The following is a 22,867-nucleotide window of genomic DNA, read 5'->3' on the forward strand; positions in this document are numbered from 1 at the left end:
CAGGCCCCTACCCTCCCTGCTCCTAACAACCCCCCCTGCCCCCCTGCCTTTAATATCCCACCCCAGGCCCCTCACCCCTAACACCCCCTGGCCCCCCTGCCCCACCACCCTTAACGCCCCCCCAGGCCCCCCTGCCCCTAACACCCCCTGGCCCCCCATGACCCTAACATCCCCTCAGACCCCCCCCGCCCTTAATACTCTCCACAGTGCCCCTACCCCTAATACCCCCCCAGTAACCCCTGCCCCTAATACTACCCCATGTCCCCCTACTCAATGCCCCCCTTATTGCCCACCAGAAGCCCACCCCACCCCCAATCCCCCCCCGGCCCCCAATGCCCAAAGTACCCCGCCAGCCCCCCCCGACCCAATACCCCCTACAACCCCCCCTGCTCCAAATAGCTTTCAGCCCCCTCGACCCGAAAGCCCCCCTAGAACCCCCCAACACTCCACCACCCTAAAGCCCCCCGCCCCCTCCAGCCCCTCCGCGTGCCCCAGCGACCCGCCCCTCTCCCCGCCCCCGCATTCCGCTCTCTGACGTCACCATCTCCCCTCCCCCCGACTTTCGAACCGGCAATCGGAAATGAGGCGGGGCGGAGGGGGCGTGGCCAGAGATGAGGCGTGGCTGGGGGGCGGGAAAAGGTGATGCCCCGCCCTCAATGCCCCGCCCCCAGGCCACGCCCCCCCGAGGTATATCACGGGGGGGGGCGCCCGGCTGGGCACCCCTTGCCTCCCTCCTCGGCGGCTTCGTAAGGGTTCGGGTAGTGAGCGGCCATGGTGAGGGTCGAGACCCCCCGGGACCCCCCCTCAGAGCCTGTGGGACCCCCCGGCGCGCCCCGTGGGGCTGGGGGGGGGAGGGGTCTTTGCGTGTCCAGGGTGTCCCGTGGGGCTGGGGGGGGTGAAGGGTCCTCGCGTGCCCGGGGTGCCCCGTGGGGCTGGGGGATGGGTGAGGGGTCTTTGCTTGTCCAGGGTGCCCCGTGGGGCTGGGGGCTGGGTGAGGGGTCCTCGCGTGCCCGGGGTGCCCCGTGGGGCTGGGGGGGGTGAAGGGTCCTCGCGTGCCCGGGGTGCCCCGTGGGGCTGGGGGATGGGTGAGGGGTCTTTGCGTGTCCAGGGTGCCCCGTGGGGCTGGGGGGGGTGAAGGGTCCTCGCGTGCCCGGGGTGCCCCGTGGGGCTGGGGGCTGGGTGAGGGGTCCTTGCGTGCCTGGGGTGCCCCGTGGGGCTGGGGGATGGGTGAGGGGTCTTTGCTTGTCCAGGGTGCCCCGTGGGGCTGGGGGATGGGTGAGGGGTCCTCGCGTGCCCGGGGTGCCCCGTGGGGCTGGGGCTGGGTGAGGGATCTTCGCGTGTCCAGGGTGCCCCGGGGGGGTGAAGGGTCCTCGCGTGCCCGGGGTGCCCCGTGGGGCTGGGGGCTGGGTGAGGGGTCTTCGGGTGTCCAGGGTGCCCCGTGGAGCTGGAGGATGGGGGGAGGGGGGGCAAGGGTCCTTGTGTGTCCAGGGTGCCCCATGGGGTTGCTGAGCTCTTGCAGGCACTGAGGTGGGGGTATGTGGGGGGCTGGGGGGGGGGGGGGTTGGAGCTGGGGCTTCCTGCTCTGCATGCCCCCTGCCCCCACCCCCCAGGCTGTGCTGACCCCCCGGGGCACACTGACCCTCCACATGGAGACACGCCGGGCCCACACGTGGATCCTGGACGTGTCCCCACAGCCCCCCTGGGGATCCCTGAAGCTGGGGGGGGGGGCCCTACACGTGGGTGGGGGCTCCCCCCTGGGTGGGGGGCACCTACCTCCTGCCCACTCCCCAGGGGTGGGGGGCTGGGCTCCCTGCCACAGACACACGTGGGAGTGAGTCCTGGCAGCTGGGGGGGGGGGGGGGCAGCCCCGTGGGGAGGGGGCTAAAGTGTCCCTGTCCCCATGCAGGGGACCCTGGGGAACCCCAGATCTGGGGCAGTGTGTGTGGGGGCTGCAACAGGTGTGGGGTGGGGGCTACAACTGGCTGAGGCTGAGCCCCCCTCTGTGCTGCTGCAGTGCAGAATGGGGCCCCCCCTACGGTGCTGAGCACCCCATCCCACGCCGCAGAAAAGGCAGGGGATGGGCCCCCCCCAGTTCCACACTGGGTATGGCACTGGTTCAATGGGGACCTGAGTGAGCAGGTTGAGGCCCTGGTGCTGAGCCACCCACCCCTGCCCCAGGGGTTGCTGGGTCTTGACAGGGCAGGTAGGGCAGGATGGGACCCTCGGGGCTCCCCGCCTGGCCCTGGGTTTGGCCCTGAGGCAGGATGGGACCCCTTGTGCTGAGCCCCCATCCCACAATGGGCAGGGTCCCAGCTCCCTCAGGGAGGCAGGATGGGACCCCTTGTGCTGAGCCCCCATCCCACAATGGGCAGGGTCCCAGCTCCCTTAGCGGGGTGGGATGGGACCCCCAGTGCTGAGCTCCCCATCCCACAGTGGGCAGGATGGGACCCCTGGAGTTGAGCATCCCCAGAGCAGGGCCCCCCTGCAGCCCTCGGTGCCTGCCAGCACCCAGCCAAGAGGGCGCGTCCGGGCAGGATTTGGCCCCATCCAGCCCTGGGGGGCCGTGCCCCAGCCGGGTACCAGCCCGTCCTGGGGGCAGCGACCCCGGGGGGCGCTGGGTGGGGGCCGCAGCGGGGAGCTCGGGGGTGCCAAGACCACCCTGTGCCGTGTCCCCCCCCCCAGCGCGAGTGCATCTCCATCCATGTGGGCCAAGCGGGCGTGCAGATCGGCAACGCCTGCTGGGAGCTGTACTGCCTGGAGCACGGCATCCAGCCCGACGGGCAGATGCCCAGCGACAAGACCATCGGCGGGGGGGACGACTCCTTCAACACCTTCTTCAGCGAGACGGGGGCCGGCAAGCACGTGCCCCGCGCCGTCTTCGTGGACCTGGAGCCCACGGTGATCGGTGAGCAGCGGCAGGGATGCGGGGGGGCTGCCCCGCTGTGAGCGGGGTGCTGCTGCTGGGGTGGGGGCGGCTGTCCCAGTGTGAGCGGGGTGCTGACACCGGGAAGGGGGGCTGTCCCCGCAGATGAGGTGCGCACCGGGACGTACCGGCAGCTCTTCCACCCCGAGCAGCTGATCACGGGCAAGGAGGATGCGGCCAACAACTACGCCCGTGGGCACTACACCATCGGGAAGGAGATCATCGACCTGGTCCTCGACCGCATCCGCAAGCTGGTGAGCATCCCTGGGGGGCTGGCCGGTGGCACCTCTCCCCCAGGACTGGGGACAAAGGGGAGCCCCGTGTTCCTGGGGGGGTGCTCAGCAGGTCCTTCTCAGCCCATCAGCACTTTGTGGGGCTGCCCTGGGGTGGGGGTGACAGGTCTGGGCTGTCCCCAGTGCCCACACAGGACCGCAGCCCTGTCCCAGCCCCGCCGTGGGTTGGGAAGCCCCTGGCCTGGGGCAGGCAGGGGGTGACACAGCCCCAGTCTGGCTGCTGGCGCAGCACTGGTTTGACTGGTGCAGCTGCCCCAGCTCTTTGAACCTGCAGTTCCCACGCCGGGGCTGGCGCCGGGGCTGGCCAGACCTGCTGGGCTCGAGGAGCTCCTGGAGCATCAAAGGCTGAGCTGGTTGCCCGTGGGCTCACGTGGGACGTGTGGCTCCTGCTGTGCCCGTCCTGGGGTGCGGACATGGCTGACCTACCCCGCACCCCACTGGGGGCTCTCCCAACACTGGGGTTCTTCTGGCATGGGGACCCACCGCTCCCATGACTCTGTGCCCATGATGGGGCCAGGGCCGTTCTGTCACCTGTGCCAGGGATGTCTCCGCTGCTGGGAGTCCCCAAAGCTTGTGAGGCTCCGGGGAGGAAGGAGCAAGTTCTCCCGCTGGCAGGACTGAACGTGCCCCCCCTTGTCTCCCCTCCCAGGCTGACCAGTGCACGGGGCTGCAGGGCTTCCTGGTCTTCCACAGCTTTGGGGGTGGCACCGGCTCCGGCTTCACCTCCCTGCTCATGGAACGCCTCTCCGTCGACTACGGCAAGAAGTCCAAGCTGGAGTTCTCCATCTACCCGGCCCCACAAGTCTCCACGGCCGTGGTGGAGCCCTACAACTCCATCCTCACCACCCACACCACCCTGGAGCACTCCGACTGCGCCTTCATGGTGGACAACGAGGCCATCTACGACATCTGCCGCCGCAACCTGGACATCGAGAGGCCCACCTACACCAACCTCAACCGCTTGATAGGCCAGATCGTGTCGTCCATCACGGCCTCGCTGCGCTTCGACGGGGCCCTGAACGTCGACCTGACGGAATTCCAGACCAACCTGGTGCCCTACCCCCGCATCCACTTCCCGCTGGCCACCTACGCCCCCGTCATCTCGGCCGAGAAGGCTTACCACGAGCAGCTCTCGGTGGCCGAGATCACCAACGCCTGCTTCGAGCCCGCCAACCAGATGGTGAAGTGCGACCCGCGGCACGGCAAGTACATGGCGTGCTGCCTGCTGTACCGCGGGGACGTGGTGCCCAAGGATGTCAACGCCGCCATCGCCACCATCAAGACCAAGCGCACCATCCAGTTCGTGGACTGGTGCCCTACTGGCTTCAAGGTGGGCATCAACTACCAGCCGCCCACGGTGGTCCCCGGGGGGGACCTGGCCAAGGTGCAGCGCGCCGTCTGCATGCTGAGCAACACGACGGCCATCGCCGAGGCGTGGGCGCGCCTGGACCACAAGTTTGACCTGATGTACGCCAAGCGGGCGTTCGTGCACTGGTACGTGGGGGAGGGCATGGAGGAGGGGGAGTTCTCGGAGGCCCGGGAGGACATGGCTGCCCTGGAGAAGGATTACGAGGAGGTGGGGGCCGACAGCGTGGAGGGGGAGGAGGAGGGCGATGAGTACTAGTGCCTTGTCACACTCACGCTGTGGTGCTGAGCATTAAAGTCGCTCTTTCCACTCTTGCCTCGTTTATTGTCCCAGCACCACCTGCCTTGTGGTGCCTGGGGTGGGGGGGGGACACACACACTGTCCTGAGGGGAGGGGGGGGTCCTGGCTGGGCTGAGCTGCCCACCTGGGGCTGTGGGGGACTGAGGTCCCTTGGCTGGGTGCTGCGCTGTGAACTGGCGTGGGGGTGAGTTATACGCCCCACATTGCCCCCAGGGATGCCTGTCACATGAATGGGTCCGCAGGTGGGGTGGGGACCCCTGTACCCTGCCCCCGTGCTCACCCTCCAGCCCTGGGTGCTGTTCCCAGGGGTCCCTGGTCCACAGGTCCACAGGTGGGGTGGGGACCCCTGGGAACAGCCCCCAGGGTGGCTGGGAGCCCCCCGTGACCTGCCCCCGTGCTCATCCTCCAGCTCCAGGTGCGTGGGCAGGATCTGGCCCTGGGCACAGCTGTCGTGGGGTGGGGGAGCTGGTCTGTATGTGCTGCTCTGCAGAGCTGGGGGAGGGTCCTGGGGGGAGGGACCCTCCTGGACCTCCCCCCGCCCCGGTCCTTCCCTATCTGTAAGGGGGATTGCAGGGGGGGGCACTGAGCACCCTGAGCAGGATGGGACCCGGCTGAGGTGGGAGCCCTGCAGCAGAGGCTGAGGGTCAACTCTGCAGCCCCCAGCCCCTCTCTACAACCCAGTGGGGGGTCTGTACCCCCATATCCTGGTGGGGACCCCCCAGTACTGGCCTGCACCCCCAGGGTTCCCCAGCTTCCTTCCTCCGTCCTGGGTGGGGGGAGTCTGCTGTTGCCCAGCCCCCCTCCCTCTCCACCTGAGTGGGGGTCTGCTCCCTCCTGGAATCCTGCAGCCCCTCTCCCTGGTGCTACTGGGATCCTCTACCTGTATCTCTACCTGCCCCGCAGCCAGAGGGGGGACCCTGCAGCCCCCCCGGGGGGGGGGGACGATGACACACCCTGCAGCCCCCCCTTCCCCGCAGTCTGAGGGGGGACCCTGCAGCCCCCCGACTCTACAGCCCCCCCAACCCAAGTGGGGACCCTCTAGTCCCCCCACCCTGCATCCCAAGAGGAGACCCTCCAGTTCTGCCCCCCTCCCCCCCCCCAGTATCCCAAGGGGGAGACCCTGCAGCCCCCCACTGTACACCACGAGGGGGGACCCTGCAGCCCCCCACCCTGCACCCTGAGGGGGGACTCTGCAGCCTCCTGCTCTGCACCCTGACGGGGGAGCCTCCCCCCCCGACCCCCACTCTGAGGAAGGACCCTTGAACCCCCGCACCCTGAGATGGGACCCTCCAGCCCCTACCCTGAGGGGGGACCCTGCAGCCCCACACCTTGAACCCCGAGGTGGGACCCTGCAGCCCCCCACCCTGCAACCTGAGGGAGGACCCTGCAGCTTCCTGCCCTGCATCCCAAGGGGGGACCCTCCAGCCCCCCGCTCTGCACCCCAACCCCCACCCCGAGGGAGGACCCTGCAGCCCCCCCACACCACAACCTGAGGGGGGACCCCTGCAGCCCCCCCACTTTGCACCCCGAGAGGGCACCCTGCAGCCCCCACATGCCGAGGGAGTACCCTGCAGCCCCCCACTCTGCACCCCGAGGGAGGACCCTGCAGCCCCCCACTCCGCATCCCGAGGGGGGACCCTCCAGCCCCGCCCCAAGTCCCCCGAGGGGTTTCCCCGTCCCTCCCAGCCCCTTTTCCCGTCCCCCGCCGAGGGGACACCCGCCGCCCCCGGTCCTTCCCCCCGGCGAGGAGACCCCTCCTCTGGCTCCCGCAGCCCCGGGTGCCCCCGGCGGGGCGGAGCCGCCACCCGCTATAAACGGCCGGTCCCGGCAGCCGCCGCCCTCCCGGTGCCGGTGCCGCCATGAGCCGCGGTGGCCGCGCCCCCCCCCCGACCCGCACCCTCGGGGCGCCGCCGCCCCTCACCGTGGCTGCGGGGCGGCTGGCGGCGGCGGCGGCGGCGCGGGGAGCGGAACGGGAGGAACTAGCGGCGTTAAACGATCGTTTCGCCGCTTTTTTGGAGCGGGTGCGGGCGCTGGAACGGCAGAACGGGGCCCTACGAGCCGCCCTGGGCCGCGCCGCCGCCCCCGCGCCCCGCACCGCCGGGCTGGTGCAGGGGGAGCTGCGGGGGCTGCGGGAGCGGCTGCAGCTCCTCGGCCGCGACCGGGACCGGCTCCAGGCCGAGCGCGACGGGCTGGCGGCCGACCTGGCTGCCCTGAGGCACCGGTGGGCTGGGCGGCGGGGCCGGGGGGGGCACACCGGGATGAGGGATGCACCGGGGTGGGCACCGGGGGATGCAGGGGATGGGGGATGCACCGGGGTGGGCATCGGGGGATGTACCGGGATGAGGGATTCACCGGAGGATGCAGGGGGACGGGGGATGCACCGGGGTGGGCACCGGAGGATGCAGGGGGACGGGGGATGTACTGGGGTGGGCACCGGGGGATGTACCGGGATGAGGGATACACCAGGGTGGGCACCGGGGGATGCAGGGAGATGGGGGATGCACCGGGGTGGGGACCGGGGGTGCAGAGGGATGCAGGGGGATGGGGGATGCACCGGGTGGGGGGGGGGGATGCAGGGGGACTGGGGGATGCACCGGGATGGGGACCGGGATAGGGACCAGGGGACGCACCGGGATGGAGGATGCACCGGGGTGGGGACTGGGAGGAGTGATGCGCTGGGATGGTGACCGGGGGATGCACCGGGGGTGGGGACCGGCGTGGGGGATGCGCCGGGATGAGAAAAGCACCGGGATGGGGACCAGGGGACGCACCGGGATGAGGGAAGCACCGGGATGGGGGATGCACCAGGATGGGGACACACTGGGATGGGAGCCGCACCGGGGTGGGGACCGGGACGAGGGATACACCGGGGTGGGGGATGCACTGGGATGGGGGATACACCGGGGCGGGGACCGGGGGATGCAGGGGCATGAGGGGAGCACCGGGATGAGTGATGCACTGGGATGGAGACAGGGGGATGCACCAGGGTGGGGACCGGGATGGGCGGTGCAGGGGGATGGGGGCCGGGGATGCACCGGGTTGAAGGATGCGCTGGGGTGGGTGATGCACCAGGATGAGGAATGGACCGGGGGATGCACCGGGGTGGGGGATGCACCGGGGTAGGGACCGGGGAATGCACCGAGGGCAGGGGTGGGGTGAGGTGGGTGGGGGGAGCGCGGCAGGCACTGGGGTGTGCTGGGCAGGGACCAGCCGCATACTGGGGAGGTGACTGGGGGATGTACTGGGGAGGGGGCCGGCGATGTGCCCAGCAGACACTGGAGAAAGCACTGGGGTGGCACTGGGCGAGGCAAGGGACTGGGAGGGACTGGGAGAGCAGGACTCTGCGGAAGGCGGGGCACTGGGGGGGACATGGCATGGTGGGGGCACTGGGGCGGTGCTGGGACTAGCACTGGGGGGAAATGGGGCTGGGGCAGGGCTGGACTCCCCGGGGAGGAGCGTGTCCCAGTGAGGGGTCCTAGGAGGCTGCAGTGGGGTCACGGCCCTGCCCCGGGGTGGTGTGACAAGGCCTGGGAGGGGTCCCCCGCGATGGGGGGGGGTGTCCTGCGGGAAGGGTCCTGCCCTGGCCGTGCAGGGACAGGGATACCCCAGGGCTGTCCCCTCCCCCGGCCTTGGGGGCTTAGGGGTGGGGGTGCTCAGGCTTAGAGGGGCTCCTTTTCCTCCTCCATCCCCGTGTGCCTGCTGGGGGGGGGGGGTGGGCCGCGGCAGAGCAGGGGGGTCCCAGGCAGCAGGAGGAGGCATGGGGGGGTCTGCCCCCTGTCCCCCACCTCCTTCCCTCCCCTGTATCCCCAGGCTGGAGGATGAGACGCAGAAGCGGGAGGATGCAGAGAAGAGCCTGGTGCTGTTCCGCAAGGTGAGGGGGCTGGGGGGAGGGGCCGTGCCCCCCATACAGTGCCCATCCCCCCGCTCCTCGCCCCCCTGTGCTGCCCCTGCCCTATGACCCAGCTGCCCACGTGTCTGAAGACCCCAACGATGTCCCGTACACCAGATGCTGCCCATCCTTGGGGGTTCTGGGGTGGGGGTGGGTGCTGCCCCATAGCTCACCCTCTCACCCCAGGGGGGGTTGGGGGGAAATGCTGCCCCACAGCTCAGCCTCTCGCCCCAGGGTGGGTTGGAGAGGGGGTGCTGCCCCATAGCTCAGCCTCTTGCCCCCAGGGGGGGGCTGCCCCACAGCTCAGCCTCTCGCCCCAGGGGGGTTGGGGGGTGCTGCCCCATAGCTCAGCCTCTCGCCGCAGGACGTGGACGATGCCACGCTGTCCCGCCTGGAGCTGGAGCGCAAGGTCGAGCTCCTGATGGATGAGATCGGCTTCCTCAAGAAGCTGCATGAGGAGGTGGGGAGCTGGGGAGGGGGCTGGAGGGTGGGGAGGAGGCTGGGGGGGCTCCATGTGTCGCCAGGCGATGGCCTGTGTCCCCACGCAGGAGCTGCGGGACCTGGAGGTGGGTGCCCCGAGCCCACCGGTGCCGGTGGAGGTGGAGGTCCGCAAGCCAGAGCTGACGGCCGCGCTGCGGGAGATCCGCGCCCAGTACGAGAGCATCGCCGTCAAGAACCTGCAGGAAGCCGAGGAGTGGTACAAATCCAAGGTATGGAATTTTGGGGGGGGGGGGAAATGGGGGTCCAGCCCCCCCCCCCCATCCCGGCACCCCTAACTCCCCCTTATCCCCCCAGTTTGCCGACCTGTCGGATGCGGCCAACCGCAACCACGAGGCGCTGCGGCTGGCCAAGCAGGAGATGTCCGAGTCGCGGCGGCAGATCCAGAGCCTCACCTGCGAGGTGGACGGGCTGAAGGGCATGGTGAGACCACCCAGGGGTCCAGGGTGGGGGGTTGGGGGGGCCCAGACCCCAACTGCCAACCCCACACGGCTCCATCTCCCCACCCCCCCGCAGAACGAGGCGCTGCAGCGGCAGATGCGGGAGATGGAGGATGAGTTTGGGGAGGAGATCGGGACCTACCGGGACGTGGTGGGGCGGTTGGAGCAGGAGATCCAGCAGATGAAGGAGGAGATGGCGCGGCACCTGCGCGAGTACCAGGACCTGCTCAACGTCAAGATGGCCCTGGACATCGAGATCGCCACGTACCGCAAGCTGCTGGAGGGCGAGGAGAGCCGGTGAGGCTGGGGGTGGCACGGGCGGCCTGGGGTCCCCAGGGCGCAGAGCCCAGCGGGGGGACAACGTCCCCATCCCCCAGGGTGGGTCGTGGTGGGCGCTGAGGGGTTTCCAGCGAGGGGGTGGGGAGATGGAGCCGTGTGGGGTTGGCAGTTGGGGGCTGGGGCTGGGGGAAAGGGGAGGGGTGGGGAAGCTGCTGCAGCCCACCGCAGCCCACTACCACAGCCCACCACAGCCCACCACCCCAGCCCACCACCGCAGCCCACTACTGCAGCCCACCGCAGCCCACTACCACCGCCCACCACAGCCCACTACCACAGCCCACCACTGCAGCCCACCACAGCTCACCACCGCCCACCACAGCCCACTACCACAGCCCACCACCGCAGCCCACTACCTCCCACCGCAGCCCACCGCAGCCCACTACCACCGCCCACTGCAGCCCACCACCGCCCACCGCAGCCCACTACCACAGCCCACTACCGCAGCCCACCACAGCCTACTGCAGCCCACCATCGCAGCCCACCGCAGCCCACCACCGCCCACCGCAGCCCACTACCACAGCCCACTACCGCAGCCCACCACAGCCTACTGCAGCCCACCACCGCAGCCCACCGCAGCCCACCGCAGCCCACCGCAGCCTACCGCAGCCCACTGCCCTGGCTCACCACTGCTACATGCTGCAGCCCACCACCCACAGCCCACCACCCCGGCCCACCGCCGCAGCCTGTCGCAGCCCACCGCCCCAACCCACTGCTGCAGCACACTGCCCTGGCCCACTGCTGCAGCTCACCACCCCCAGCCCACAGCCGCAGCCCACCACCCACAGCATGCCCCAGCCCACCGCCCAAGCCCACCACCACAGCCCACTGTCGCAGCCCACCACCCCAGCCCATCGTCGCAGCCCAGCACCCCAGCCCAGGCCCACCACTATGGCCCATGGTCACAGCCCACCCAGCCCACCACTCCAGACCACTGCTGCAGCCCACCAGAGCCCACCACCACAACCCACTGCTGCAGCCCACCACCCACAGCCCACCACCCCAGCCCAGCACCCCTGCACACCCCAGCCCAGCACCCCCGCACACCCGAGCCCACCACCCCAGCCCACCATCCACCACCCCAGCCCACCACCCCCAGCCCACCGCCTCAGCCCAGCACCCCCGCACACCCCAGCCCACCACCCACCACCCCAGCCCACCACCCCCAGCCCACCGCCCCAGCCCAGCACCCCCGCACACCCCAGCCCACCACCCACCACCCCAGCCCACCACCCCCAGCCCACCGCCCCAGCCCAGCACCCCCGCACACCCCAGCCCACCACCCACCGCCCCAGCCCACCACCAGCCCAGCTTAACCATTGTGCAGGTCACTGACTCAATGGTGTGGAAGGGTCAGGGCCACCAGCGATGCCCAGGAGCCCCAGACCCCCCCTCACTCCCCTCTTCCCCCCCCCCCCCAGGATCACCATCCCCCTGCACCCCACCACCTCCTTCAGCACAAGAAGCTCAGGTGAGGAGGGGGCTGGGGGTTCCCCACTCTATCTGGGGGGGGGGGGGGCTTTCCTCCCTCTCTTGGGGCAGAGACCCGACACGGGGGTGCAGGTGGGTCCCTGTGCCCCTGCCTGGGGTAGCCTCCCACCCACCCACACCCCGGGGGGGGGGGGGGGCAAGGGGGGGGCTGATGGCTTCTTTGTGCCCCAGTGCTGGAGCCGCAGCCTGCGGAGAGCCCGGCGCGGAGGATGGTGCTCATCAAAACCATCGAGACACGGGACGGGCAGGTGAGGGGGGTCCCCTGCTTGGGGAGGGGGGGGGACACACAACTCTCCTATGGGGCTGACCCCCACCTTCTCCCCCCACAGCAAGTAGTGACGGAGTCACACAAGGAACGAGCAGAGCCGGGGAAGTGACGGAGGGGACCCACCGCACCAGCACCCATCCTGCACTGCCCCAGACGGTGTGGGGGCTTCACCGGACCCTGCTGTGCCAGTGCAGGCCGGGGAGCGGAGCTTAGGGGGGGGCGGGCAGCTGCCCACCCCCTTTGCCAGCACCATGGCACGATGCTATGGTGCATCCTGGTGCCTTGTGTCGTGTCCACACACCCCCCCCCCCCATGTATTTTTCTCCCTACCAGAACCTCAGTTGTATTTAATATGTACCAAATGCCTCTTGCACTGCCCTGCCCCCGGGGGGTCCTTGTACCCCCCCTCCCCCCGATGGAGGTGGCACCGGTGGTCCCCAGGCCCCAACCCCCCTCCCATGCCCTCCCCGCTGCCCCCAGCCCTTGGGGTGGGCTGGGGGTGGGCAGGGGTGCAGGGGGCAGGTGGGGGGGGGTGTCTGGGGGATGTCCCCCAGTGTCCCCATCCTGCTTAAATGGCAAATAAAGGCTGTGGCGAGGAGGGGGCCGAGTCACTCGTGGGCGGGGGGGAGGGGGGGTGGTGTCAGCTGGGGGGGGGGCGCCTGGTGCTGTAGGAAACCAGCGGAGGGGTAAGGGGCTGTAGGGCTAGGGGGCGCAGTGCCTGGGGTGGAGGCAGTGGCTGGGGGTGGGGGTCGGCCCGGTGGGGCACCCTGGCGTGGGGGAGCGGGACCCCAGGGTGCAGGTCCCCCACGCAGGACAAGGCGCAAGGCCACCGCTATCCCACAATTCCCCCCTCTAGCGGCGCTCTATCCTCCGCATCCTCTCTATGATCAAGCAGCGCACCCCGGAGCTGATAGGATGGATACCAGCCTATCGCTGGCAGGCTGAGCTAGGGAGCGACGCTCAGCCAATCACAGCCCTGCACCTGCCGCCGTTGCCGCCGTTCATTGGCTGGCGCTGGGCCGCGGGGCGGGCCATCCGCAATGGCGGCGTTTTATAAACCGGTGCCGCTTTCCCGGCCTGGGGGGAGAGAGGGGGGTTGGGCCTGGTTGGGGGCTGGGCTGCGGCCGGTGACCGAAGGTACCGGGGGGCAGGGGCAGGCCGGGGGGTGCTCGCAGAGGGTGCGGGGTGGCGGGAGCCCCGGCCTGCAGGGAGAGGGCTCAAGTGATGCCCCAGTCCCGTCCCCCGGTGCCTAGCTCGGCCCTCCCGGCTCCAGCCCCCCCAGTATCTCAGCCTGGCAGCCTCTGGCCCGGCTCGGTCCCCCCGGTCCTGGCCCCCCCCCCAGTGCCTACCCCGGTCTTCTCCCCACCCGGTGCCTGGCCCGATCCCCAAACCCCGGTTGTTTCCCTCCCCGTTCCCCCGGTGCCTAGCCCGAGGCCCCGGCCCTCTCCCCTCCCCGGTTCCGCCTCCCTCCCCCCCCCCCGCCCGGTGGCCCCTGTCCCGTCCCGTCCTGTGTGCGTCCCACCCGCCCCGGTGCCTAGCCCGGGCTCCCCTGCCACGGTTCCCCCCTTCCCCCCCCCTCCCTCCCCCCGGTGCTTAGCCCGGTCCCCCCTGCCCCGGTTCCCGCCCCCCCGTCGGTGCCTAGCCCGGTGCCCCCTGCCCTAGTTCCCCCCTCCCTCCTCCCGCCGGTGCCTAGCCCGGGCCCCCCTGCCCCGGTTTCCGCCCCTCCCTCCTCCCGCCGGTGCCTAGCCCGGGCCCCCCTGCCCCGGTTTCCCCCCTCCCTCCTCCCGCCGGTGCCCTAGCCCGGGCCCCCCTGCCCCGGTTACCCACCCCCCCACCCCCCACCCCCACCCCCCACCCCGGTTCTCCGTGCCAGGCGCCCTCTGTTCCGCCCGGCCCCGGGGGCACGGAGGAGGCAGGTGAGAGCATCCCGCTGTGGGACTTGGGTGTCCGGACCCCCCTGCCCCCCGAGAGTGTCCTCAGACCATGCCGACCTCTGGGGGGGGGCGGGGGGGGGTCCTCCAGGCCTGCGGGGTGCCACCTCAGCGCCTTCCCCCCCAGCATGGGGTGTGTGGGGGCGATCCTGGGGGGGCACAGTCCCATGTCCCCCCCCCCGGAGGTGCCGCTCTGTACCCACGACAGGGGGGCCATGCTTGCCCCCCCCCCCCCCCCCCCCCCCCCCCGGGAGTAGCACCCTGGCTATGTATGCCCACCCCTCCTGGGCTGACCCCCACAGCGGGGGGGGTCCATGGTGGTGCTTGCCCCCCCCCCTTCTCCACCCTTTAGAGCCACCAGCACCTCCAACATGGGCTTGGCCTGCAATCCTGTCACCCTGACAGTGGCTGGGGGCGGGGGGGGGGGGGGCACCCAGGTGCCTGGACCCCCCCCCAGCCCCCTCTTCATCTCATCCCTGCAAGCACTTGGAGCATCAGCAAGCCCCCAGGGATTCTCCCGTGTTCCTGTCCCCCCGCGCCCGTGGGTGGGCTCCCTGGCAGGTGGGTGATGGCTTGGGGGTCCTGGGGGGGTGTCCAACCCCCCCTTCCCCCCCCATCCTCCCCCTCGGGTGACAGTGGTGTCACCTCCAGGACCCTCCCGCCTGGTCCTGGCTCTGAGCCTACTGGCACCGGGATGTGGCCGTGCCCTGGGTGAGTCCTGGGGGGCTGCAGAACCTTCTGGGGCCCCCTGTCCCCCTCCCCCAGGGGCTCAGGGGAGTGGGGGGCTCTTGCCTGCGGGGGCCTTCTGCAGGCAGGATTGCGGTGCAGCTCTTTGGGGGGGGGGGGGGGCACACAGACCCGTGGGACCCTGCGGTGGACAGTGAAAGGTGGCACCAGCTCTTCCCAGTGTCTCCCCAGGCTCTGGCAATGCTGGGGGGGGTGGGGGGTGGCCCTGGGCTGGGGGGCATCTAGATGAGGGTGATCCTGGGGAGCATGGAGTGGCCCTGGGAGTGGAGAGGGAGGACATTTGGGGGTCTCTGAGGAGATGGGGGGCTCCCTGGAGTTGAAACTGGGGGGGGAGGGACACACCTGCCTGGATAGGATGGGGGGGGTCCCTGGGAAGAGGAGGGGGCCCCCACCTGCCTTGGCTGTGAGGACATCCTCCAGGAGAGCGTGTTGGAAGACTTTGGGGGGGCTGAGGGCCAGTGGGACCCCCGTGGGCTCTTCCCAGGGTCTCCCCAGGCACCTGCTGTACTGGGGTGGGGGTGCGGGGGTTGTCTTAGGGCTGGGGGGGCCCTTAGGATTGGGGAGGGGGGATTCTGGGGGTCAGGAAGGGACCCTGGGAATGGGGCTGGGGTTGATTTGGGGACAAGGGTGTTTCTTGGGAACTTGGGGACACCATGTGGGAGGCCGAGATGGGGGGGGGGGGGGGGCACCCTGGGGAGGTGGGGGGCAGTGCAGGGAGGAGGGACACACACCCCCAGCAGCTGGGGGGTCCTGGTAGGGTTGGGGGGTGGTGTGCCTATGGCGAGAGCTGGATGGTGCCTCACTCATCCTGCTTTTGGTTTGGAGCCCCCGACCACGTTCAGCCACCCCCTCACACACACCCCCAGCGCCCCCCCCCCCCCCCCCCCCCCCCCCCCACCCAGGGACCCCAACCCACCGGGGACCAGGATGGAGATGGACCCACAGACACTATAATAAACCAGTTCATGCTACCCTTGTTGTAGAGTCTCCGAGGTGCAGGGGGGGCCTGGGGAAGGGGGGGGTGTGAGCCCCCACACCTACCAGCCCTTCCCGGGGGTCCCCAGGCTGCCAGCCCACCCACCCCCCCCCCCCCCGTGGTGGCAGCCGTGTCCTTCCGGCTGGTGGCCACACGATGGGCAGCACCAGCCCACGGGTTGGGGCCCCCCGGCGTCCTGCGGCTCCGCTCCCACCCCAGGGACCCCCAGAGACCCCCCGGGGCAGGTGGGGGTCACCTAAGGGGGGTGGGGTGGGGGCTCTATCACTGTCCCTGGTGGCAGCCAGCACAGGGGGAAGGTGACAAGGAGGGTCCCTAACAGTGGCCTGGGTCCTGTCACTGTTGGGGGGCCAGCACCCTCGCGGGGGGTGGGTGGGGGAGTCCCCTGTGTGTGTTCCCCCCCCCCCATGGGGAGGCAAAGGCAGCAGCTGCACATCCAAACCCAGAGTGTTTTATTGGGGGTGGGGAGGGTAATGACGCAGAGCCAGGGGGACAGGGGGGTGCCCCAGGGATGGGGACACCACCGGGACACCCCCGACACCCTTTGGGGGGGGTGGGGTGCTGGCATGCGGGGGGGTGGGGGAGGGGGCACACACACGCACTGACAGAGCTGTTTGGATGGTGGGGGGCAATGGGTGGATGTGGGCGTCCTGGCGCACCCAGCGCTGTCACTGGGGATGGGGATGCTGGTGGCACTGGGGGGAAGTTGGGGAGACACACACCCCCACCCCCCCCCCCCACCCCCCCCCAACCCCTGCTCTGTCCTGCAGGGCTGTCCCCGTGCTGGGGGGGGGTCAGTCGGGGTAGATGATGAAGCCGGAGAAGGTGCTGTACTTGTTGGTGTTGCCACCGTGGGACTTTGTCCGCCGTCCAGTTTGACGAAGACCTCGTCGCCCACGTCCAGGGTGCAGGATGACGCTGTTGCTGGCGTAGTCGTAGTTCTGGTCCGCATCCTGCGCGATGGCGCTGGCCCGCACCTGGGGAAGGATGGGGGGGGGGGGGGGGGCAAAGCTATCAGAGACACCCCCTCCCCATGCACACACACCAATCCCCAGCACACCAGCCCCAGAGGGGGAGCCTAGGGGGTGGGAATGGGGGTGCTGAGCTGCTCAGCACCACCCCCCAACCCGCTCAGCCCTCTGTCCACCAGCGCTCAAGGTCACGCTGCCCGTCCTGCGGCAGAACTGGGCGAAGGAGACGCCCCCCCCCCCCCCCCCCCCCCCCCCCCCCCCAGCCAAGGCTCCCCCAGTTGCCAGCCAGCAGCGGGGACAAGAGGGGACAGGGGACAGACACCCCACCCCCCCCCCCCGCACCCTGGGGTCCCCCGGCATAGGGCCACCCCTCCTCACACCCACAGAGCGGGGTCTTACTGTCAGTGCCACCCACAGGTGCCCCGGAGCTGGGGTGCCCGGGAGCCCCTTCCCCACATTCCTGTGCTGGCCCCCCCCCCCCCCGGGTTTGGGGGTCCCCCGGGGGGGGGCCAGCGGCATCGACCACCTGGATCGATCCTTGTTTCTCCCGTTATAAATGGGAAACGGCCGGGGCGAGGCCGGTGCAGGAGCCGCCAGCCACGAACAAAGGGACCAGCCGGGGGGGGGCTGTCGGGGGGGGCACACAGCTTGTCCCCCCCAGTGCTGGTAGCATTCCCGGGGAGGGGGGGGGGGGCACAACTTGTCCCCCCCAGTGCTGGTGGCTGTCCGCTGGTGGCTGTCCCAGGGGGCACAGCTTGTCCCCCCCAGTGCTGGTGGCTGTCCCAGCGGGGGGGGGGGGGCACAGCCCATGCCCCCCAGTGCTGGTGGCTGTCCTGGGGAGGGGGGGGGGGCCACAACCTGTCCCCCCCCAGTGCTGGTGGCTGTCTGGGGGGGGGCACAGCCTGTGTCCCCCAGTGCTGGTGCCTGTCCAGGGGGGCACAGCTTGTCCCCCCCCAGTGCTGGTGGCTGTCCCGGGGGGGGGGGGGGGCACAGCCCATCCCCCCCAGTGCTGGTGGCTGTCCTGGGGGGGCACAGCCCATCCCCCCCCAGTGCTGGTGGCTGTCCGGGGGGGGCACAGCTTGTCCCCCCCCAGTGCTGGTGGCTGTCCGGGGGGTCCCAGCCCATCCCCCCCCAGTGCTGGTGGCTGTCCGGGGGGGGCACAGCTTGTCCCCTCCCTTGCTGGTGCCTGTCCTGGGGGGGCACAGCCCATCCCCCCCAGTGCTGGTGGCTGTCCTGGGGAGGGGGGGGGGGCACAACCTGTCCCCCCCCCAGTGCTGGTGGCTGTCCGGGGGGGGCACAGCTTGTCCCCTCCCTTGCTGGTGCCTGTCCTGGGGGGGCACAGCCCATCCCCCCCCAGTGCTGGTGGCTGTCCCGGGGGGGTCCCAGCCAGCCCCAACAGACCCCACTCCCCGCCAGCTCCGAGCCCAGCATTCCCTGGGGATCGTGTGTGTCCCCCCCCCTCCATGTGGCAGGACCCCCAGGGATGGGGGTTGCGTGTCCCCAAGGCTGAGGTGATGGCAGGAGGTGGGGGCACGTGCATGGTGGCACCCCCTGTGACACCCCCCCCCCACCCCCCCCGCCGTGATCCCAGAGGAGGGACGGGATGGGGGGAAGAGGGATGGGGAAGATGGGAATTGGGGTGGGGGGAACCAAGGATGGGGGATTGGGATGGGTGGAGCCAGGGTGGGGGGATCAAGAGTAGGGGGGGGGGGGGGGAACCAGAATGGAAGAACTGGGATTAAAGGGAAACCAGAATGGGAAAACTGGGATGGCAGGAAATAAGGTGGGAAAACCAAGATAGGGGAAGTGGGATGGGGAACTGGGATGAGGAAAATGGGATGGGGGGAGCAGGCAGGGGGAACTGGGATGGGGAAATGCGATGGAGGGACCAGGTAGGGGGAACTGGGATAGAGAACTGGGGATGGAGGGAGCAGGCAGGGGAAACTGCGATGGTGGAGCAGGCAGGGAGAACTGGGGTGGGGAACTGGGATGGAGAACTGGGATGGTGGGACCAGGCAGGGAGAACGGGGATGGGGAACTGGGATGGAGGGACCAGGCAGGGGGAACTGGGATGGAGAACTGGGATGGCGGGAACAGGCAGGGAGAACTGGGATGAGGAACTGGGATGGAGGGAGCAGGTGGGGGGAACTGGGATGGGGAACTGGGGGTGGCGGGAGCAGGCAGTGGAAACTGGGATGGAGGGAGCAGGTGGGGGGAACTGGGATGGAGAACTGGGATGGAGAACTGGGATGGTGGGACCAGGCAGGGAGAACTGGGATGGGAACTGGGATGGAGGGACCAGGCAGGGGGAACTGGGATGGAGAACTGGGATGGCGGGAGCAGGCAGGGGGAAACTGGGATGGAGGGACCAGGCAGGGAGAACTGGGATGAGGAACTGGGATGGAGGGAGCAGGTGGGGGGAACTGGGATGGGGAACTGGGATGGCGGGGAGCAGGTAGTGGAAACTGGGATGGAGGGAGCAGGTGGGGGGAACTGGGATGGTGGAGCAGGCAGGGGGAACTGGGATGGAGAACTGGGAGGCAGAAGCAGGCAGGGAGAACTGGGGATGGAGAACTGGGATGGGGAACTGGGATGGAGGGGACCAGGCAGGGGGAACTGGGATGGAGAACTGGGATGGCAGGAGCAGGCAGGGAGAACTGGGATGATGGAGCAAGCAGGGGGAACTGGGATGTGGAACTGGGATGCAGAAGCAGGCAGGGAGAACTGGGATGGGGAACTGGGATGCAGACGCAGGCAGAAGCAGTGGGGCTGGAGGAGCTAGAAGAGGGCGAGGGAGCGGCGGGGGGTGCGAGCGGGACCGGGGGGCACCGCGGGGTGCGGGGGGAGCCCTGGCAGGGGGTGCCGGCCGCCGTGGCGGGCCCAGCCCGTACCTGCCCGTTCTTCATGAGGTCGGCCCACATGCTGGTGCCGTCGCCGCCGCGCATGAGGACGTGGTAGGTGAAGAAGTAGATGCCGGGCAGGGGGCAGGTGAACTTGCCACTCGAGGGCTCGTAGTAGTTGCCCACGTTGGTGACCACATCGTCGAAGCGCAGCACCTCGTAGCCCTCGTGGGGCTTCCGTAGCCCCGCGTAGAAAGCGATCTTGGGGCTGTAGAAGGAGGGGATGTACCCTCCGGGCCCCGGCCCCGGTGGCCCCGGTGGTCCCGGCCGCCCCGGCTCACCCGGTGGCCCCCGCGGGTCCTGGTGGTCCAGGGGGACCCCGTACCCCAGCACGGCCCTTCCGCCCCGGTTCGCCCTTGGCCCCGGGGAGGAAGGGTGGCGGGGAGGCGGCGGGGGGGCAGCTCAGGGCCGGGGTAGGGGTCGCAGACCATGCGGCAGCTGCCCAGCATCTCGTAGTGAGCGGCCGCCTTGGAGCTGTGGACCAGCAGCGGGATGGCCACCAGCAGCACCAGCACCATGGCCACGCCGATGGCCACCCCGGCCACCCGCTTCCTGCGGCTCAGCCGGGAGGCGGGCCAGTGCCAGCAGGTCCTCCTCACCCTTGGGTGCGATGGTGGAGCCGGGGGGAGCGGACGGCACCCAGCCGCCCGCTGAGCCTCACGCCTGGGTGGGGAGCGGGGGCTGGGATGAGGATGAGGATGGGGATGGAGCTGGGAGCGGGGCTGGGGATGAGGATGGGGCTGGGGATGAGGATGAGGATGGAGCCGGCAGCGGGGCTGGGAGCAGGAAGAGCAGCAGGGATGGGGACGACAGCGGGGATGGGGATAGGGATGCGGATAAAGATGAGGACAGGGATGGGGATAAGAACGGGGAGGAGGATGAAGATGGGGACGGGGATGTGGACAGGGATGGGGACAGGGATGCGAATAAGAACGGGGATGAGGATGAGGACAGGGATAGGGATGAGGATGGGGACAGGGATGAGGATAAGGGATGAGGATGGGGATGGGATGGGGATGGGGATGGGGACAGGGACGGTCACAGCAGCAGGGCTGGGACCGGGACCGGGAGCGGGGCCGGAGCCGGGAGCGGAGCTGCGGATGTAGCCGGGACTTGCGCTGCCGAAGGGGACGAGAGCGGAGCCGCTGACGGAACCGAGAGCGGAGCCGGGGAAGGGGCTGAGACCGGAGCCGGGGACGGAGTCGAGACCGGAGCCCCCGCCGCAGCCAGGACCGGAGCCGGGGACGGAGTCGGGACCGGAGCCGCTGATGTAACCAGGACCGGAGCCGGTGTTGGAGCTGGTGATGTAACCGGAGCCGGGATACAGCCGGGACCGGAGTCGGGATGGAGCCGGGATTACAGCGGGGATGAAGCCGGGACCGGAGCCGGGATGGAGCCGCTGCGACGCGCGGGGGCAACTTCTCGCCAAGTTGCCCAGGAGCGGGACCCCCGGGGAGCGCGGACCCCCTCCCCCGGGACCGCTCTCCCCGGTGCGCACCGGCGTGGCCGGGGGCCGTGCAGCGGCGCCGGGGAGCGGTTCTCCGGAGCCTCCCGCCCCCCCCCCACCCCCCCCCGCCGCGCCCCTCTGGGGGGTCCCGGGGGACGCGCGGCCCCGGGCCTGCGGGGAGGCCCCCCCGCCCCCCCGCCGGTGCCCGCCGGTACCTGCCGCCGCCCGCGGCGCCGGGAGCCACGTGCCGGGGCCGCCGCCCGCACCGCGCCGCGCCCGCAGCCCCGCTCCGCCCGCCCCGCTCGACGGCACCGGGCACGGCGGGGGGCGGGGAGGGGGCTGGGGGGGAGGGACGGGGGGGGCGGGGGGGCACCGCCATGGGAGCGTGCAAGGGGGGGGCACCGGGATGTGAGTGTGCAACAGGGGGGGAGAGTGCAAGGAGGGGCGCAGGGATGTGAGTGTGCAAGGGGAGTGTGAGTGTGCAAGGGGTGGCGGCACCGGGAATGTGAGTGTGCAGTTGTGAGGGGGGGCACCGGGAATGTGAGTGTGCAAGAGGAGTGTGAGTGTGCAAGGGGTGGGGGGCACTGGGAATGTGAGTGTGCAAGGAGAGTGTGACTGTGCAAGGGGAGTGTGGGAGCATCAGTGTGCAGGGGGGCGGGCACTGGGAATGTGAGTGTGCAAGGGGAGTGTGAGTGTGCAAGGGGTGGCGGCACCGGAATGTGAGTGTGCAGTTGTGAGGGGGGCACCGGGAATGTGAGTGTGCAAGAGGAGTGTGAGTGTGTAAAGGGTGGGGGCACTGGGAATGTGAGTGTGCAAGGAGAGTGTGACTGTGCAAGGGGAGTGTGGGAGCATCAGTGTGCAGGGGGGCGGGCACTGGGAATGTGAGTGTGCAAGGGGCTGGGGCACTGGGAATATGAGTGTGCAAGGGGGTGTGTGTGCAGGGGGGGCACTGGGATGTGACTGTCCAGTTGTGGGGGGGCACCAGGAATGTGAGTGTGCAATGGGAGTGTGAGTGTGCAAGGGTGTGTGTGAATGTGCAACACGGTGGGCACTGGGATATGAGCGTGCAAGGTTGTGCTTGAGTGTGCAGTGGGGAGGGGGCACTGAGAATGTGAGTGTGCAAGGGGGGTGCATGGGGGCGTAAGTGTGCAAGGGGAAGGTGCCCGTGCACACGCACAGCTCTGTGGGTGTGAGAGAGGGTGAGGGCGTGCAAGGGGAGGGTGGGGGGTGCTGGGGGGGGCGGGGGGCTCACACAGGAGCTGGGGCATTTGAGGGTGTAACACGACTGCTGCGTGTGCCAGGGGTGCACAGTCCCCCCCTCCCCCGCAGCCCCCTGGGGGGGCCAGCCAGGCTGGTGGCCACTGGCCCATTTTTGGGGACCCCCTCCCCAAGGCTCACCCCCAACATGTGGGTGCTGCTGGGGGGGGGGGGTTCCTGTGCCGGGGCGCACTGTCCCTTCCCACCCTGGGGATGGGGACAGAGGGGGGGGTGGGGGGTTGGGGGGCTGGTGTCCCCCTGCCGCCATCGAGGCCGCCACGCGGCGGGGCTGCCGGAAGGTTCCGGATCTGGCCCTGGTGGCTCCCAGCGCCGTGGCAGAGCCAGTGCTGTGGGCGCTGATTTACGGCTGCTCTTTTCCAATCCTGCTGGAATCGGCTCCGTTCTGCAAAATTAAATCTTGCCCCCACCCCCACCTCCCCAGCCCCCCACCCCCATCCCCCCAATTCCACAAATATCACGGAAAAGAGGAAAAACTGGGACCCTGCCCCCCCCCCCCAGCTGCTCCGCTGGGCCCGGTGACAACACGGGTCCCTCTGTGGGGGGGGTGGGGGGGTGAGGGGACCCCCCTACACGGATCCACCCCCTACACGGATCCACCAGAGTGGGGTGGGCTCATGGGGGGCTTTGCACATGCGTGTCTGCATGCAGGGGTACACGCATGTCCTCGCGGTGTCAGCAGCTGGCTGTGTGTTTGTGTGTGCATGGGGGGGGGCATGGAGGGGGGGGGCGGCATGGGCATGTGTGTGTGCATGCTCAGGGCATGCATGTGCATGTGTGTGCATGTGTGTGCATGCT

General features: G+C 70.1%; 3 protein-coding genes across 4 annotated transcripts; 2 read left to right on the plus strand and 1 right to left on the minus strand.

Moving 5' to 3' along the window:
• Nucleotides 1-2,644: 2,644 nt before the first annotated feature.
• On the plus strand, nt 2,645-4,840 carry LOC130141436 (tubulin alpha-1A chain-like). Its single transcript, XM_056322404.1, has 3 exons — nt 2,645-2,905; nt 3,029-3,177; nt 3,866-4,840. Exons 1-3 carry the CDS (start codon nt 2,785-2,787, stop codon nt 4,838-4,840), a joined length of 1,245 nt encoding a protein of 414 aa, XP_056178379.1. The 5' UTR covers nt 2,645-2,784.
• Nucleotides 4,841-6,705: 1,865 nt separating this feature from the next.
• PRPH (peripherin) lies at nt 6,706-12,395 on the plus strand. 2 transcript variants are annotated; one of them, XM_056322403.1, is made up of 9 exons: nt 6,706-7,103; nt 8,693-8,753; nt 9,136-9,231; nt 9,320-9,481; nt 9,567-9,692; nt 9,786-10,006; nt 11,467-11,516; nt 11,708-11,784; nt 11,866-12,395. In XM_056322403.1, the coding sequence occupies exons 1-9, from the start codon at nt 6,742-6,744 to the stop codon at nt 11,911-11,913; spliced, it is 1,203 nt and encodes a 400-aa protein (XP_056178378.1). In that variant the 5' UTR covers nt 6,706-6,741; the 3' UTR covers nt 11,914-12,395. The 2 variants fall into 2 exon arrangements, with proteins under 2 accessions (XP_056178378.1, XP_056178377.1); XM_056322402.1 differs by lacking the exon at nt 11,467-11,516.
• Nucleotides 12,396-16,270: 3,875 nt separating this feature from the next.
• C1QL4 (complement C1q like 4) lies at nt 16,271-19,865 on the minus strand. Its single transcript, XM_056322406.1, is given in 6 exon segments — nt 16,271-16,336; nt 16,339-16,380; nt 16,382-16,453; nt 19,339-19,639; nt 19,641-19,736; nt 19,738-19,865. Coding segments are annotated over 6 exon segments (705 nt in total).
• Between the last annotated feature and the right edge of the window lie 3,002 nt (nt 19,866-22,867).

The sequence above is a fragment of the Falco biarmicus genome, chromosome 19 (genome assembly GCF_023638135.1).
Source record: "Falco biarmicus isolate bFalBia1 chromosome 19, bFalBia1.pri, whole genome shotgun sequence".
Taxonomy (NCBI): Eukaryota; Metazoa; Chordata; class Aves; order Falconiformes; family Falconidae; genus Falco; species Falco biarmicus.

Excerpts from the sequence above, each read along its gene's own strand:
- PRPH (XM_056322402.1), top strand. The coding sequence starts at position 6,742 with ATGAGCCGCGGTGGCCGCGCCCCCCCCCCGACCCGCACCCTCGGGGCG. Across the intron at positions 7,104-8,692 it reads CTGGCTGCCCTGAGGCACCG|GCTGGAGGATGAGACGCAGA; the intron begins GTGGGCTGGGCG and ends CTGTATCCCCAG. Across the intron at positions 9,482-9,566 it reads AGGAGTGGTACAAATCCAAG|TTTGCCGACCTGTCGGATGC; the intron begins GTATGGAATTTT and ends TTATCCCCCCAG.
- LOC130141436 (XM_056322404.1), top strand. The coding sequence starts at position 2,785 with ATGCCCAGCGACAAGACCATCGGCGGGGGGGACGACTCCTTCAACACC. Across the intron at positions 2,906-3,028 it reads CCTGGAGCCCACGGTGATCG|ATGAGGTGCGCACCGGGACG; the intron begins GTGAGCAGCGGC and ends CTGTCCCCGCAG. Across the intron at positions 3,178-3,865 it reads TCGACCGCATCCGCAAGCTG|GCTGACCAGTGCACGGGGCT; the intron begins GTGAGCATCCCT and ends CTCCCCTCCCAG.